The sequence below is a fragment of the Marmota flaviventris genome, chromosome 17, assembly GCF_047511675.1.
Source record: "Marmota flaviventris isolate mMarFla1 chromosome 17, mMarFla1.hap1, whole genome shotgun sequence".
NCBI lineage: Eukaryota > Metazoa > Chordata > Mammalia > Rodentia > Sciuridae > Marmota > Marmota flaviventris.
The window spans coordinates 64,794,477-64,810,241 of record NC_092514.1 but is presented as its reverse complement, the minus strand read 5'-3'; the positions used below and the strand labels follow the sequence as shown (position 1 = coordinate 64,810,241).

The window sequence follows — 15,765 nt, the reverse complement described above, 5'->3', positions numbered from 1 at the left end:
CTGCCTCAGCCTCCAAAGTTGCTGAGATTACAGGTGTGTGCCACTATGCCCAGCTATAAAAAATAACTCTTTCAGTAATAATGACAATAATATAAATGTCTCGAAAAATAGGCAAAACAAACACAGAAAAAAATTTGAGACTGGTAGTAAAGACATGAAGAGCTACAGAAACACTTTCATTGTCCTAATAGCAGAAATTAAAAATTGTAACATTGGCTCATTACCAGAGGTCATTCAGGATGTTACATTTCAGACTGTAAATTGGGGTTCCCACCATACCTTCCTCAGTTCCCTTACTTTGCTACAGTGATTCTTAGAATTCAGGAAACATTTATGTCTACTAGTTTGTTTTAAAGGATAGAGATGAACACTAGACAGGACAACGTATAGGGAAGGGACACAGATTTCCGTGTTGCCTCTGGGGCACCATCTCGAGGAACCTGCCCATCCTCAGCTATCTGGATTCTCCCGAAACCTAGTCCTTTGGGATTTTTATGAGTGCTTCACTGCATAGGCATCACTGACCATCAGTGATCAGCTTAACCTTCAACTCCTTTCTCCTCCCTGGAGGTCGCAGGTGCAACTGAAAGTCTGGTAACCAGCTCCCATCCTGAAACTAAACGTCATACCTGTCTACCACTTCGATGACACTTATTGCTGCATTCTGCCTGAACTATTAATTATAAGCTGATAGGATTATTCATATCAGCTAATATTTTCCCTTGCATTTATTTTTAGTAGATACGTTTATATTAATACTGATATGAATGGTAAGTTAGTATCACTTGTTATAAGGCAGCAATGAAATTGCATAAAGAATGATATTATTTGTCTAATACAGAATCATAAAACCACTAGTACAGAGATTTTACTCATAATTCTAGATTCCCACTTCTCTTTGTGTAGACACTGTACTTGTTTGCATGTGAGACTTTATTATACTTAAATATGCATAGATCCTTGTTGGTGTGGCTTCCTTTACCTTAAACCAATTAAATGAAGAGCTGTTCTATGTAGTTAATTAAAAGCACAAGAACCTTCTTAACAACAACCAGGATTTCTATTTTAGAACCTCAATCAAAAACAAAATTTTAGGGGGCTAGAGTTGTACTTCAGTGGCTGAGTGCTTGCCTCGCATGCCTGAGGCACTGGATTTGATCCTCAGCACCACATTAAATAAATAAAAGAAAAAAAATTTTGAAAAGGTGCTGGTACATTTTTCATGAATTACAAAATAATCTCCAGTGATAAAGCAGTTTTTTCCAGGACTGTTTGAACAGTAGATATACATTCTAATTGGTCAGAACTACAGGATGTATTCATATTGGAAAAAACCTTAAAGCTTTGAAACTTGTTTCCATTTTATGTTTTGAAGACCTTGCCACCATGGAGGAAAGAGTACAAAGACGATATTATGAAAAGCTGACGGAATTTGTGGCAGATATGACCAAAATTTTTGATAACTGTCGTTACTACAATCCAAGTGACTCCCCTTTTTACCAGTGTGCAGAAGTTCTTGAATCATTCTTTGTACAGAAATTGAAAGGATTCAAGGCTAGCAGGTAAGCACATATGTTCAGTTTCTGAATTAATTTACCTCCTCAAACTCTACACTGTCCCATCTAATAAATATGGCTAATACAGTTTATGGGAAATTTGAACCTTAAAGTCAAAATTAAAAAAAAAAAAAGCAAGACTTCACATTATGATATACTCTTAGGGACAAGTGGACAGACTCCGCTGTGAGAAATTTCTGGGTCTGTTTTTGATATGCTTAAAAATTGAGTCTTTTTAAATTCAAAAGTATTTACTTCATGCTCCCAAAATGCAAGATGCCATCCTAAGTGCCATGGGGATGTGCATAGGCAGGCAGAGCTCTTGCTTTCCCTAAGTTTGTATCCTATATGGGATTGACCCTTCTAAGGGAAGACCAGAGGGGGGATTTAAGCACTTTATCCTTGATTTATGTGTGCTCTGTCTTTGAAATCATAAAATGTTCTGTTTCTCTGGATGTGTGTTCTGTAGGTAAAACTAGACTTTAAATCCATGGGCCTTTCCTCAAACCTCGGATGACATAAAATCATTGAGCAACTTTGTATGAAAGTCACTTAACTTTACCTTCATGCTCATCTGTTTCTGAACCTCAACCCCTTTCTCAGCCCATGATCTTCTTCCTTCCCATGGAGGCCTGGTTTCCTTTCTTATGATAACTGCCACCATTCTGTAGCCTTGAGATTCATTACTTACTTGTACCGCATTCACCAAGCTGCCAGCTTGATCATCCCTGGACATTTCAGATTGGCTGGGTTGGGGCCTAGACATCTATATATTATCTAATGGAACTCCTGAGTGATTCCATACCAAGCGTAAAAATCAACATTCTGAACCTGGGTGCCTAAAATCCCAGCTACTTAGGAGGCCAAGGCAAGAGGATCTCAAGCTCAAAGACAGCCTGGGCAACTTAGTAAGATCCTGTCTCAAACAAAAATATGAAAAGGTCTGGGAATTTAGTTCAGTCATGGCACACCCCTAGGTTCAATCTCCAGTATCCACAAAAAAAAAAAAAAAAAAAAAAAAGGAAAAAGATTAATATAAAATTTCTTATTTTTAAAAAAAATTTAATACAAGTTTCCTGAGCTAATGAGAGATACAGTACTTTAAATCCAAACAGATCCATTCAGCAAATAATTATTGAGAACCCGATAGTAACCCAGTTCCTCTATGGAACTTACATTCTTGGAATTAGTGGAAAACAATTTGTAAACATAAAACAGATGGACAAATGGAAAAAGATCTATCCTCACTGTAAAATTTCCAAATGCCTAGGATGAAAGAAGGTCTTCTACAGAAGACAGTATATAAAAATAATAACTAGAACGACATCAGACATTTCTACTATAGTATGGGACTTTAAAAGTTATGAAGGAATACATCCAAAAATTTGAGGAAAAAATCTTTTCAGAGGCAGAATAAATACATTTTTTTGATTATGTTATTATAGAGCACCCTTTCATAACACGTTATTTTAATATATGTGCATTAGCAAAAATAAGGGAGCAAATCAAGAAAGCAGAGGTATAAGAATTCTAACTCGGGTGACAGTTGTACAGCAGGCCTATATAGCAAGCATCTAATTAGAGAAGGAGAATGGACCTCTCCCAAGACAGAGGTGTCAAGGGAAAGAAATGATTCATATGTTAAATTTTGTACTAATTAGATCAAATTAAAAATTAAAAGATAAAAAATGTAAGGAATAAAAAGAAAGTCTATTAGAAACTCCATGAAAAACAAAAAGCTATAGAAGAATGCCTCCTTAGCAAAAACTAGATGCTACAGAGAAAGATATTCACAGACAATAATAAAACCGTTGCATTGATTTTCAGCTTTTAGATTCAGCCTATAGACAAAACACAGAAAGAAAGATACAATAATTACAGGGAAATAAAACTTGATCTCGGGCTGGGGATGTGGCTCAAGCGGTAGCGCGCTCGCCTGGCATGCATGCGGCCCAGGTTCGATCCTCAGCACCACATACAAACAAAGATGTTGTATCCGCCGAAAACTAAAAAAATAAATAAATATTTAAAAAAAATTTTCTCTCTCTCTCTGTCTCCCTCTCTCTCTTTAAAAAAAAAAAAACTTGATCTCAAAAAGTAGGGTGAGAAAATGGGTAAGAGAGCTCAGTTCTCTTTTGTCATAGTAGGGTTTAAACAAAATAAAGTTGAAAAATCAAGAAATAGCAGTATAGGGGCTGGGGATGTGGCTCAAGTGGTAGCGTGCTCACCTAGCATGCATGAGGCACTGGGTTCGATTCTCAGCACCACATAAAAATAAAATAAAGATGTTGTTTCCACCTAAAACTAAAAAATAAATATTAAAAAAAAAAAAAAATAGCAGTATAAGAAATCTAACTACAAAGAGCTAAAAGATGGAAGGACTTGGCCTCAGGGAGCCTGGACTTCAGGTTGATTGAAGATAGGGCAGAGGAGTGCGACTTCTCATCACAAGCCCTCTGCTCTTGTGCTTTCTGATTTGTACCTCATGCAGTGAGTTATTCCTCTGATTAAATTTCTCAAAAATTGTGTTTTGAAATTGAAAAGGCCTTTGGAAGTAACTGGAAGGCAGAAGCTGGGATGTTTGAATCCCACTCTTACTGCCAAGTTTGAAGGAAGAACCCTGAGGATGAGGGGTTGCAGCTGCTGATGAAGGAGAGGATAGTGCCTAGTGTTCCTAGAGCTAGTGGCAAAACAGAAATCTGAGGAAGGAGAGGAGGCTTAGTAGCTGAGTCTGTGCAACAAGTGGGCCACTTAGTACTTTCTTTCTTTTGTTGTGCTGGGGCTCAAACCCAGGGCTTTGCCCTGAGCACCTACAGCACCATTAGGCTACACCCCCAGCCCAAAGGGGCCACTTGGGTAGTCTTCTCACCTAGTTATTTAATGTAGCTTTTTATATACTCAAATTTATATAATTTTCATTAAAAGGTATGGAAACTAAATTTATGTTTGCTCAATTCCTCTTAAATAAATTGCCATGTCAAGAGCTGTGTAAAGGCAACTCACTACTGCCTTATTAGGGAGTCTGTGTTATTTCGAGGTTTACAGCTGAATGAAACATTAAACTTGCCAATCATGTATTTCCAATATTTCCTTTGTCATATGTCCCCATTTTTAATTTATGATCTCCAATATAGTTTGCACATCATTTTCATTACTGCACTTTGTTATATAATTCATCATTTATACCATCCATGTTCTTTCTTTTCTTACAGATTGTGATATCTTTAGTCTGAATTTTTAACTGGAATCAGAACTGGATGTTGGGGTCACTGTTTTATTGTACCACGTGATTACATAATTCAAAATTGTCCCCCCAAAAGTTGAGATTAGTTAATATAATTTTTTAATGTTAAAAAAAGATGTATAGTGGTTAAAAAATTTATTCTAGCAGCCATGTTGAACAATGTATTTAAAATTGTAAACTCTTGGAATACTGTATTTATCTGCTATTGCAATATAAAGTACTTTGAATTAGTCCTGGTAACTGTACAGTAATTTGGTTTACTAATGAAAGTTGTGAATAAAACTGTGAAACTAGAAAGAAGACTTTCTGGACTTTAATAGAAAAAAATGTGATTTTAATATTTCTATTTCTCTTCTTTTAATATAATTTTCCCTTTATATTTCCCAAATCAATGTAAATAGACACATACACACACACACACACACACACACACACACACTCCTTTTACTACAATGATATGCTTCTGTAAATGTCTCTATATTTGTCCCATTGGCTAAAAATGTTGTAATCTTTATTAGACAAATACATATATATATATATATATTTTTAAAATATTGGCTTTTTCCAGTGAGCTATCATGTTTAGTGTACAATGAAAAGTTTTAATATTATAGGTTAAAAATTTAATTGTTCTCTTCTATTTGCTTGCCAAGGATGAGTGAAAGAACATGGCTGCTTCCCCCAGACTGACTGCCTTGGCATTCACATAGAACATCATTGTTTCCAAAAATGAAGGGTGCTTAATTGTTCCCTTTTCTCTGTATTCTGTAGGTCTCATAACAACAAACTGCAGTCTACAGCTTCTTAAAGTTCAGCGTGTTAACCTAACATAAAACACAGCAAGAATCTGGTTGTCTGAACTATTTTAAATTAAGGAGCCAGATGTTTTTAGTCAGGTTATCCTGACAAGACTTGACCTAAACTTCATTTTTATTGGTCATAACAGTCCAATTATATTCTTGGCCAATTTTGTCCAACGGTCAAGGGAAAAGCAAAGTCAACGACACCATTATCTTGTCAAGATCAAATGGTTTTACTATTGTGGCAGAAGCGGGAAAACTGTTTATTGAAAAAAAAAAAAAGAAAAAGAAAGCAAGAAAAAAAAAAGATACTATGGGGTCAAGTGTAACTCCATGGAAATGCCACGTCTGCTCTTCAGTGAAGAAGCTGGTTTAGAGTCTCACAGAAAACTTTTGACTGTATTTATTTATTGTTGAAAAAAAAAAAAAAAGACGCTTTTTTATTGCTGCCCTCATTTGTCAGCTAATTATTTTTTCTTATAAAATCCAGCCCCGGTTACATGTAATCCATCCTGTATCTTATCATGATTCCTGAAGGTAAAAGTACAAGACGACCTCTAGATGTCTTTTCTTTCTATGAAAGGAGCTGCTATGTACACATGTGCACACACACACAACTGGGAATCAACAATGAGTTTATTATTCATGGTAGACAAAAATTAAGCTTGCAGAAAGGTTGGACTGAGTGGTCCTGGACTACAGACTCTGTTGCCTTGATATACCAGTACAGTTTGTCATTTACTCTGCACCAGGCTAAAATGAGCAAAATCTATTTGAAGGTATCTTGTTTGTAAACATTTGTCAGATTCTAATTTTTTCTTTTTGTATTAAAATTCAACTATGGATGTATATGAAACAAAATAAATGGAGATAATTTTTCTCCCACAGACGAAGGTGTCTTTGAATGTGCGCAATGTTTATCTGTAATCCTCTGTGGGAAGTGGGGGGGCTTCCAGTTGAGAAAGACAGAAGGCTCTAATCAGATGGATTTCTCCAGGACAGCAGTGGCCCTTTGTTTTATAATTCCCAGTTTGTTGTCGCCCTGTCAGAAAATCTCCAGGGTGCTAATCCTGTTGTATTGCACCAATGATAAGAGTGATATGACAGTACACGTTGCCTTTCCTCTGTACTTGGTATGATTCCAGGCAAATGACCCTTTACACATAGCTACTTATATTATATGAAGGACATTTTTAGATGACCCCATCCTCTGTATTTTTTGTTTGTTGGTTGAGTTTGTTTGTTCCTTGTAAGGAAAAGAAGCGTGAGGAGTAGGGAGAAAATGGAACCCTGGAATTTAGGTGTATTTTGCATGTTGTTCCTTTCAGTGTTCTAACCTTACACATGATATTACTGCATTGTAACAGTGGCTTCTCTAATGTCTGCCAAAGTTGGGTTATGCAGCTTTGCAAAATTTTTCTAATTTTGCACTAATTCATATTAGCTTTGTCCTACCGAGTTCTGGAACTTACCTAGTTATTGTTAGTTATAGTTAGTTATAGTTAGTTTCCTTCTGTTTAATGTTGCCCTGCTATGCAAAATCTTTCCCAGACCAATTTCTTAAAAGAAAGACATTGCTATAGAGTTCCCAGTTCTTTCTTATTACATGCTCAGGTGGACAGGCTGTTCTGGGTTAATTTTGTCTGATGAAGCCCATTCCTTTTTGTGCATAAAGACATCACTTAAACCTATCCTTACAAACTAAAGAGACTAACTGCTCAATATGGAAACATGAAAACAAAAGTTTTTTGCTTAAAATATTAAGATGGAAGTAATTAAATACAAGTTACTTTGTCCTTTTAGTTTTTAAAAAATGTTACATATGTATGTACTGTGCTGATGCAAGAATTCTACATTTTAATGAACTATAAAGTTATTCTGCATCTCATCATGTCACAGTATTTCTGTAATATTTATTCATATACATATATATATATATATATAAATATATATGAGCTTAATCATTTAAAACTTGTTACGGCAAGAACTTTCCTACCTGTAGGCAATAGATTGCTATGTTTTTAACAAATTGTGGCAAATTCTAAACAGCAATTCTTTTTGTACGTAATAGGACATTTCATCCTAGAAAAATAAAGTAATGTTTTTGACATTGGATTTGGTGCAGTTTCTAATGAAACAATGGTTGGTTGGTTGATTGGTTGGTTGAGATATTTTCTAAAGCTGTTGGCATTGCCATATTGTACAAAAAAGGGTAAATTTTATGAAAATCCTGAGACCAGGAAGATGTTAATTTCATATGTGTATAATGATATAAAGCCTTTTGCAATTTCTATCACCATATAAATACATGAAGACATTTTATAGTTTTACCAACTATAGAGCTTTAGTCTTTCCAAAGTAATTTTTGAAAAACATACATTCTTATTTCAAAAGCTGCTTTTCTATGAGTATTCTTTGACAAGCTTCTACTACTCAATAAGATATTAAACTATTTTGCTTTCAGTAATCAAAGTAGTATAATGCATATTTGTGATACTGTTAGGATGTTTCTATCCCAGTCTTTAGGCCTGTAAATATACTTAATTTGCATCAACAGATTTCTTTGGCTAAAAGTATTTTCAATGTTATGCTCTATCTGCCAAGTTTACAATCCTGGAAACCATTTCACAAAATGTATTTTCATAATATTGGTAATGCTTTTTTTTCCTATCCAAATTATGTGGGATTTGTATATAATGTCCTACAGTAGGTTTAAAAAAACTGTGAACTTTTGGAGCTACTTTCTAAAGTAGAACAGTTTTTTTGTATTTCAAGTGGCCTGGAGTGTTATGTAGAGACCCTGAGACATGCCATTATTTGTAACCTACCTTCCTAGAATCTGCAAATAAAAGTTCTTTCCCCAATTCCTGTTCATTCCTGGCAGGCCAAATCCTGGCTTCTTTGTTGTGTTTCCCATATTAAAGAGCCAAGTGCATTGATGCCAGGTGCATTGGCACACCCCTGTGATCCCAGAGACTTGGGAGACCAAGGCAGGAAGATCACAAGATCAAGGGCAGCCTCAGCAACTCAGCAAGACCCTATCTCAAAATAAAAAGGGCTGTGGGTATAGTTCAGTAGTAGAGCACCCCTGGGTTTAATTCCCCATACTGCCCCCCGCAAGAAAAAAAAAATTGAAGCCAACTCTGTGACCTTTTAAAATGTCTACACGCGATGGAGTTTGACAGAGCTACCTGTTGTTACAAGTCACTCTTCTCTGATCAAAGCTGTTCCCCAGAATTCTCAGATCTCTAGTCCTTAAATTGTGAATGGTAATACATCATGGGCAAAGTAATGACTTCTAAGTATTTAGGGGGAAAGGGCCAGCTGAAGTATTTTTAATAATTTGAAATAGAGTGAGGCACTTCTAAATACTTAGAAAAATATACCGAAAAAGACATTTCTCAGAAGATCACACCACTTGATCCAGTTTGGACCAAATTCTACTAAAGAAATATGCCATATTTTTCAAATGATAAAGGCCTGCTTTATCTAACATACTTCTTGTATGCTCAAATATGTTCTGAAATCGAGGTTTTGCCCTGGAAAAAAAAAAAAGTTTAAGATGAGGGACAGGGATTGTGACTCAGCAGTAGAGCACTTGCCTAGCACGTGTGAGGCCCTGGGTTCTATCCTTAGCACCACATAAAAATAAAATATTGTGGGGCTGGGGTTGTGGCTCAGTAGTAGAGCGCTTGCCTAGCATGCATGAGGCACTGGGTTCGATTCTCAGCACCACATACAAAATAAATAAAATAAACGTTCATCAACAACTAAAAAAAATTTTTTTTAAATATTGTGTCCAACCACAACTAAAAAGTCAATATTTAAAAAAAAGTTTAAGATGAACAGTGCCAAATAATACCTTCAAAGGACAGTTTTTAAAAATTAGTACCCAAAAAAGAAAAAAATTCATGTCTTGTAGACCTTTCCCTACTAAAAGAAAAAACAAGTACTTTTTCCCCCTTGAATTCTAAAGTAACAGTTTAATTTGGAGGAGGGTCACCATTGAATTACTCTTGAAGGCAACTGAGTATTTTATTGATGAGGGACTATTATGTGTGCACATAGGCACAAAGGGCTCTTCAGTCTTTGGAGCACAAAGCCATGTTCTAAGAAAAATCTATCAATGGGATAAGAGGATTAGAAACTACAATGAATTCATTAAAATTTTCCATCAAATTAAAAGATTGTATTCAAGGTCCTGACTGAATATTGAAAAAGAGATTCTACTTTGTATTTTGCCCAACCTGGAATTCCCAGTCTGTTCTCCACTGTCTCCTGTTCATGTCCCCAGCCCACTGCCATTCTACCTCAGCTGTGCCTCACTACTCCATGAATGATGGCCTTAGTTTTTATCCAGGCAGTCTTAAAATCTGGCCTGCATGTTTTTCTGGGATGTACATTATTAGCTGTGTGACCTCCAAATGTCACAAATATCAGGGCTCTTGCATTTTTTTTTTTTGTATTTCCAAAATATTTCATAAATAGTGTTATCAAATCAAACTAAGTCAAAACCTAACTAAGGTTTATGTAAGAGTGATTTTTATCTCTTTTATTTACTATTGTGTTTGGTTTGGTTTTGAGACAGGGTCTAAGTTGCTTAGACAGGCCTCCAATTTGTGATCCTTCCACCTCAGCCACATGAGCAGCTGGGATTACAGGGTGAGCCGCCATACTAGGCTTTTTTTCTCTTAAACTAGGACCACTTATAAGTTTTGTCTTAAGTCTGACCATTCGGTATATTATTCTAAGTATTTAGAAGTGCCTCACTATTAGATAACTAATAGTTTATCCATCTGGCTATATTGGAATCTTCCTATCATGTTCCTTGAATCACCGCTTAGTCTCTGACAATTAAAAATTTGACTTGACTGACAGTATTTTATGACTGAGTTAATTTTATCTTAAAACTTAATTTGTTAGCTGTTTACTCTAATGCCAATAGTTATGTAATAAGGAAGCTGTTCCCAAGAAATTCTAGTAAATTTTTTTAATACATTTGGGCAAGACTCATTTTGGAGAAATTATCTAAAAGTCCCTCAGTGATATCAGAACCTCTGTTTTCACCTCTAAGGCCATGTTTGAGGCAGAAGTATGAGATATTTTGTTTTATGCGATTGCTACTTGCTTCCTTGTCGATTCTCTAGTGCCCCATCTTGGAAATCCTTTAGATATATAGTGCTTCTCGGGCCATTAACATTGTGAGCTCCCTGAGCAAGTCACCTTGAGACCAAACAGTCTGCCTTTCTCTGCAGTGCAGTTCTCTCTTTTGGCAGGAAACTTCATGCATATTGTTGTCTGTGTTCACAATGCTTTGAGTTAACTGAAGGACAGCTCAATCTTCTGAAAGAAATTGCTATTGGACTCAAATATAAATATCATTATTAAACTTAGCCTTTTTCAAACCATCCAGAAAATGTTATTCACTTGCTTGTGAGCTGTCATTGATAAAAACTGGTTTCAGGGTTTGGGGACCAAGTTTGAAACAAATCTTTTTCTCAAACCTTTTGGCTTATGCAGGCTAAAAAACCCAGGTGCATCCAAGATCTGATTTCAAGGCAAGATTTACTGCTTTACAAACACAAACATGATACTTGGTCTTAATAGAAAAATGACATCAGATACATCCAGAATACATTTAGCAGTGGAATAGCTGCCAGTTTGGCACACAACATAAATTATTGGGAACAGGGAGGCATGAAAATATACTATATCTTACATTTTGGTACATCAGGAACACTTGCTTTGAATACTATTTTGCTTGAATTAAGCCCTTTAGTACTCTGCATATGTAAAATTTTAAACTTGTCCTGAGCGCTGACCTAGTGTTTGATCTAAATGACATTTCATACATAAATGTCTTTTGACTCGTGTGATTACTGTTATGTACAGTTATAAATGTGATGATTTGAGTATAAAATTTGGTTTGATACATGATATAAACTATTGAAAGTGTATATTTAAATTTAAGAAATGTTTTTTTGTGAACTATTTCTACTGAAGAATGTATTAAATTAAAATAATTTAAAAACCTAACATGAAGCAGTCATCTGTTAACTGGACAGGTCAGGTATCTGAGCTAGGTGAATCACTGTCAGGGACTACATTTGAATAACTGCCCTTGAGTATACCATAAGAGGCATTTTGTAAATAACAAAGTGACAATGTGAAGATTAGAGCTGGAACTGTACAAATAGTTCATAAAGTAGCCGTAGGCTCAAATTGTAAAGGAAGGCCCCATTTCATAAAGATAGACCTTTGATGTCTTTTTCAAGTCTCCGTTGCCCTCCATCAATGCCGGGATGGGTGGTTTCAAATGCACTGGGTGTGAACTGCACTTTGAACTTGCCGATCCCTTTTCCGGTTAAACCTTTTCACATAGCTGCTGCTGCTCCTGAGCAGTCCATCTCCTGGCCGCAGCCGCCCTCTGAGAACCTGGAGCAGAGCTGTAGGGAGCTGCCGTCTCTTGTGGTAGATGTGGCCCATCACAATATACCTGCTGCCTGAACAAAACAATCAGAACATCAGTTAATGGTGGCTTTAAGTGCCATAGAAAGACAAGAAATGCCTGAGTTTGAATTTTATTATCTTGCTGCACATGTTGAACTCATGTAACCTACCGGCCACACGTGGGGACAGTCTAGTGACCTTTAGGAAATAGCCAGGTAACCTGTAAACAGCGGACATTTCAGAACAGAGGTCCTAATCCAAATGCATGGGCCAAAAGAAGCAGTTCTGTACAGAACTGCTTATCCCTTCTGGGAACAGTGTTATTCACTCCACCTGTTGATGTATTTAAGGGCTTGCTTCGTGCCAATCCCTACTTGAATTTAATCCCTTTGCGGGGCATGGGGGTCTTAAATCACAAGGGGTCGAAATTATAACCTGTCATCCAAATTCTATTAGTTACAGTATCCCCAAAAGAAGGTACAAATGGCAGAATAGAGTACGTCTATGAAGCGGTCATTTAGGTCAGTTTCAATACCAGGTTTAAATTCTGGACATGGCTTATTGCATCTGGAGGAATCTAGGGCTAATACGTGGACCCTGAAGAAAAACCCGTCCGGAGTGATGTACAGGCGGTTCATCTTGTACAGCCCGTCCTGGTCCACCAGCAGAGTCACCAGCCGGATCCCCGTGCCGAGCACGTCCACATCATGCACGATTCCATTCACGGCTGCTTTCAAAACAGAGTTTGGAGAAAAGCATTACAGCGACTTCCTCTCTCATTGCCCCGCGCGACTTTAACAAATCACGAAATAGCCCAAAGGGCCTCTAGAACGTGCGGGTGGGTGTCTCTGGGCTCGGAAAGGCTCGCCTCGGCCTGGGACCCGCTCACCGAATTCGCTCTCGCAGTACGACTCGCGCTCGTCCAGGTCCGCCCTGCAGGCGCGCGCGCAGGGCTCCGCGCCGGGCTCCGCTTCCCTCGGCGGCGGCGGCGGCGGCGCGGGCGCGGGCCCCGGGGGCGGGGCGGCGCGCGGCCGGTTGGGGTGGGTGGAGCCGGCGAGGGCCTCGGCGGCGCGCGCGGGCGACCGCGCGGCCGGTAAGCGCAAGGTCCGGGTGCGGGCGCGCGGGGAGTCCTCCGGCGCGGGCGCGCGGCGCGGCGACGCGCGGTTCTCGGCCTGCCCGAGGCGCAGCCCCGGCGGCCCGGCAGGCGCGCGCGCCGCCTCCCGGAAGCCGGCCCGGTTCTCGGCGGGTGGCGGGGGCTTCCGGCGGCGGGGATCCGGCCAGGCGCGCGGAGTGTCGTCCGCCGCGCGCGGCCGTCGCGGGGCCTCCGGGACCTGCTGTATCTGGGATCTGGGTGTCTCCTCCGTGCTCGCGCCGCCGCTGGGGTCGGGCTTTCTGTTGTGTGGCGGCGAGGCTGCGGGGTGCGGGGAGAGAAGTAGTGAGGGGAAGCCGGGGGCCGTGGGCCGGGAGGAGAGAAGACGGGCCTGGAGCGGAAGGAGGATCCCTGGGGGCAACCCAAGGAAGGGCTCTGGGAGAGGAGGAGACTGGGGACGAGGGAGAGTTCACAAGCACCTGTAAGAGCAGAGGTGGGGAGGCCCAGAGACCTGGAGTGATGGAAAGAGAACCAGGAGGACGCCCCTGTGGTAAGAGGAGGGACACGTTTCCTAACCGTCAAAGGAAGGAAAGAGGGGTCTTGCCGTCTAAGAATGGGGCCAACTAAGAAAATTTTGCAAGCACCGTCTGGGGAATCGGAGGCCTGATTGCAATGTTCTCTTCTGTTAAGGAACCTTTTCAAATCTATAGTTTTTCAAATTACAGCTTTCTATTCTAGAACTCAACATTTTTTATAGCATTAGTTAAATAGCAAATTTTTTACCCATATGTGTGTGTGTGTGTGTATGTGTGTATGAAAACATCCGGCTTTTTCTATTTACAGTTTGTTGAGAAAGTACCAAGAGCAAGCCCCAGGGGGAAAAGTCTCATGTTACAGGTTCTCCTAATTGTTTAAGCGCCCCTGACAACAGAACTATTTGGTTTTCCCATCCCGTATTTACACTATCCTCTGGGTCTCTGCAGAATCAAGCATTTGTGAGTGGATTTTTATCTGGCTTCTTGGACACTACTTACTGGTAAACCACAGCTTAGAAAGGGTTTTAAAAGCTTGACTGGGAGGCAGAGGACCTTAGTTAAGTGTAAAAGCACACATTGCTTCCAATTTTCTCCCCATTAGATGGTGGAGAAAATCTCCTAAATGGTATGATATGAAGATACACTTTTTAGATTATTAATAATTTTTCTCCAGCTCTACAGACAGGTCAGTGAGCAAACCTCAACCAGCTTGGAAGCTGGGCAACGTTCCATGCCCAGTTACACAACATCAACCCCCCACCCCCGCCCTTTGCCTAGGTCCCAGTACCCTCCAATCAGACACAAGAACTGGGAATCAGTCTTAATTTTCTCCTCCCTTTGCATTAAAGAGCTTGATCTGCCTTTTTGGAGCTCTGGCAATACTTCATTTAAAGTGATTTATCTTGCCAAATTGATAATCTCCTTTAAAATCAGGTTTTGCCCAACAATAATGTCTGGTTACAGTTCATGTTTCTGCAAAGAGGTTGATTCTGACTCACTATATTGGAAGGGTGTATCCTGCACAGCTGAATAAAGTTCTGGTGGATGTCCAGTTCCTGACTGTCAACTGTTGACCTCACAACTACTTCCCCGTTGATATCACCATCTGTTGTCATGGGAAAGATGATCTGATATTTGGGTTAAATGCCACTGAAGTCATTCATCTCCATTGGAAAAATAACCCAAAGTAAATTGCCCTGTGAGGTACGGAAGGTATTTTTTCCCAGAGATAACGAAGCGAATAGAGCATCCAGATAAAAGCAAAACAAAAACACGATTCTGCAGAGAACGCCTGGTTTCTTCATTTCCCTCAGTAACAATTTCATGTCATGCATGAAATGTGCGTATTGTGTCTTAAAAACAAACCCTGGCTCAGGTGTCCCAAGGCTACTTGCCGGGGCTGCGGGGAGAGGGGACAAGTGCCCGGGGCTGTCGGACCTCCGCTCGCCTTCACCTTCGCCCCAGCCCTCCTGCGCGCACCCGGCGCGGTGCCCACCCGCGGCACCCCGGCGCCGGCAAGGCGGACCCCGCGCTCTTGGGCGCCCTGCAAGCCCGGCCCGGGCACGGCTCCCAAAAGGCGCGCCACGACCCCTTTTGACACTTTCCCTCCTCTGGGACGGAGCAACTACTTAACATGCAAAGTTTTCTCCAGCCTGCCTGGCTCGCCCGGGATCGTTTCAGTAGTTGAACCGGCTTCTCTCCAAAAAGGCCGCCAAGAGACACAGTCTTGGGGACCCATTTTACCCGCTTTCTAACACGCACACAGATCCGGAGTCTCCCCCTCTTGCAGGCTCCGACCCCTTCCTCGTCCCGCCCTTGGTCCAGTCCTCTCGCCAGTCCCCGCCGGATCCCCGCTCCTCTCACAGCGCTCTGCATTTCAGCGATCTTACCTTTTCTCTCCGCCACCGGGGCTTCGGGGGATGATCCCACGATCAAACAGAGAAGCCAGAGGGCTCTAGCTGTCATTTTTGTAGACAGGGTTCCCAGGCTCTAACATGAGCCAGGGCTTTGGCTTGCTTTCTCTCCCCCCACCCCTGCTCCACACCCCCACCCCCGTTCATGCTAATGAGGGGCAGCCTTTGGGGAAACGG

General features: G+C 40.2%; 2 protein-coding genes across 9 annotated transcripts in view; one reads left to right on the top strand and one right to left on the bottom strand.

Moving 5' to 3' along the window:
- The window catches only part of Bptf (bromodomain PHD finger transcription factor), a 130,384-nt gene extending 123,898 nt beyond the window's left edge, over positions 1 to 6,486 (top strand). For 6 of the 7 annotated variants that reach the window (XM_027946213.2, XM_027946211.2, XM_027946212.2 and 3 more), the window contains 2 exons: positions 1,376 to 1,562; positions 5,571 to 6,486. In XM_027946213.2, the coding sequence (XP_027802014.2) occupies positions 1,376 to 1,562; positions 5,571 to 5,607 (224 nt within the window). In that variant the 3' untranslated portion in view covers positions 5,608 to 6,486. Of the gene's footprint in view, positions 1 to 1,375; positions 1,563 to 4,768 lie in introns of all 7 variants that reach the window. The other variant, XM_071603202.1, reaches the window with a different exon arrangement.
- A 4,661-nt stretch (positions 6,487 to 11,147) lies between these two features.
- Positions 11,148 to 15,663, bottom strand: C17H17orf58 (chromosome 17 C17orf58 homolog). Of its 2 annotated transcripts, none has more exons than XM_071603206.1 (4): positions 15,565 to 15,663; positions 12,939 to 13,460; positions 12,585 to 12,779; positions 11,148 to 12,102 (listed from the first exon to the last, which is right to left on the bottom strand). In XM_071603206.1, the coding sequence occupies exons 1-4, from the start codon at positions 15,638 to 15,640 to the stop codon at positions 11,912 to 11,914; spliced, it is 984 nt and encodes a 327-aa protein (XP_071459307.1). In that variant the 5' UTR covers positions 15,641 to 15,663; the 3' UTR covers positions 11,148 to 11,911. The 2 variants fall into 2 exon arrangements, with proteins under 2 accessions (XP_071459307.1, XP_071459306.1); XM_071603205.1 differs by having other exon boundaries at positions 12,585 to 12,776.
- Between the last annotated feature and the right edge of the window lie 102 nt (positions 15,664 to 15,765).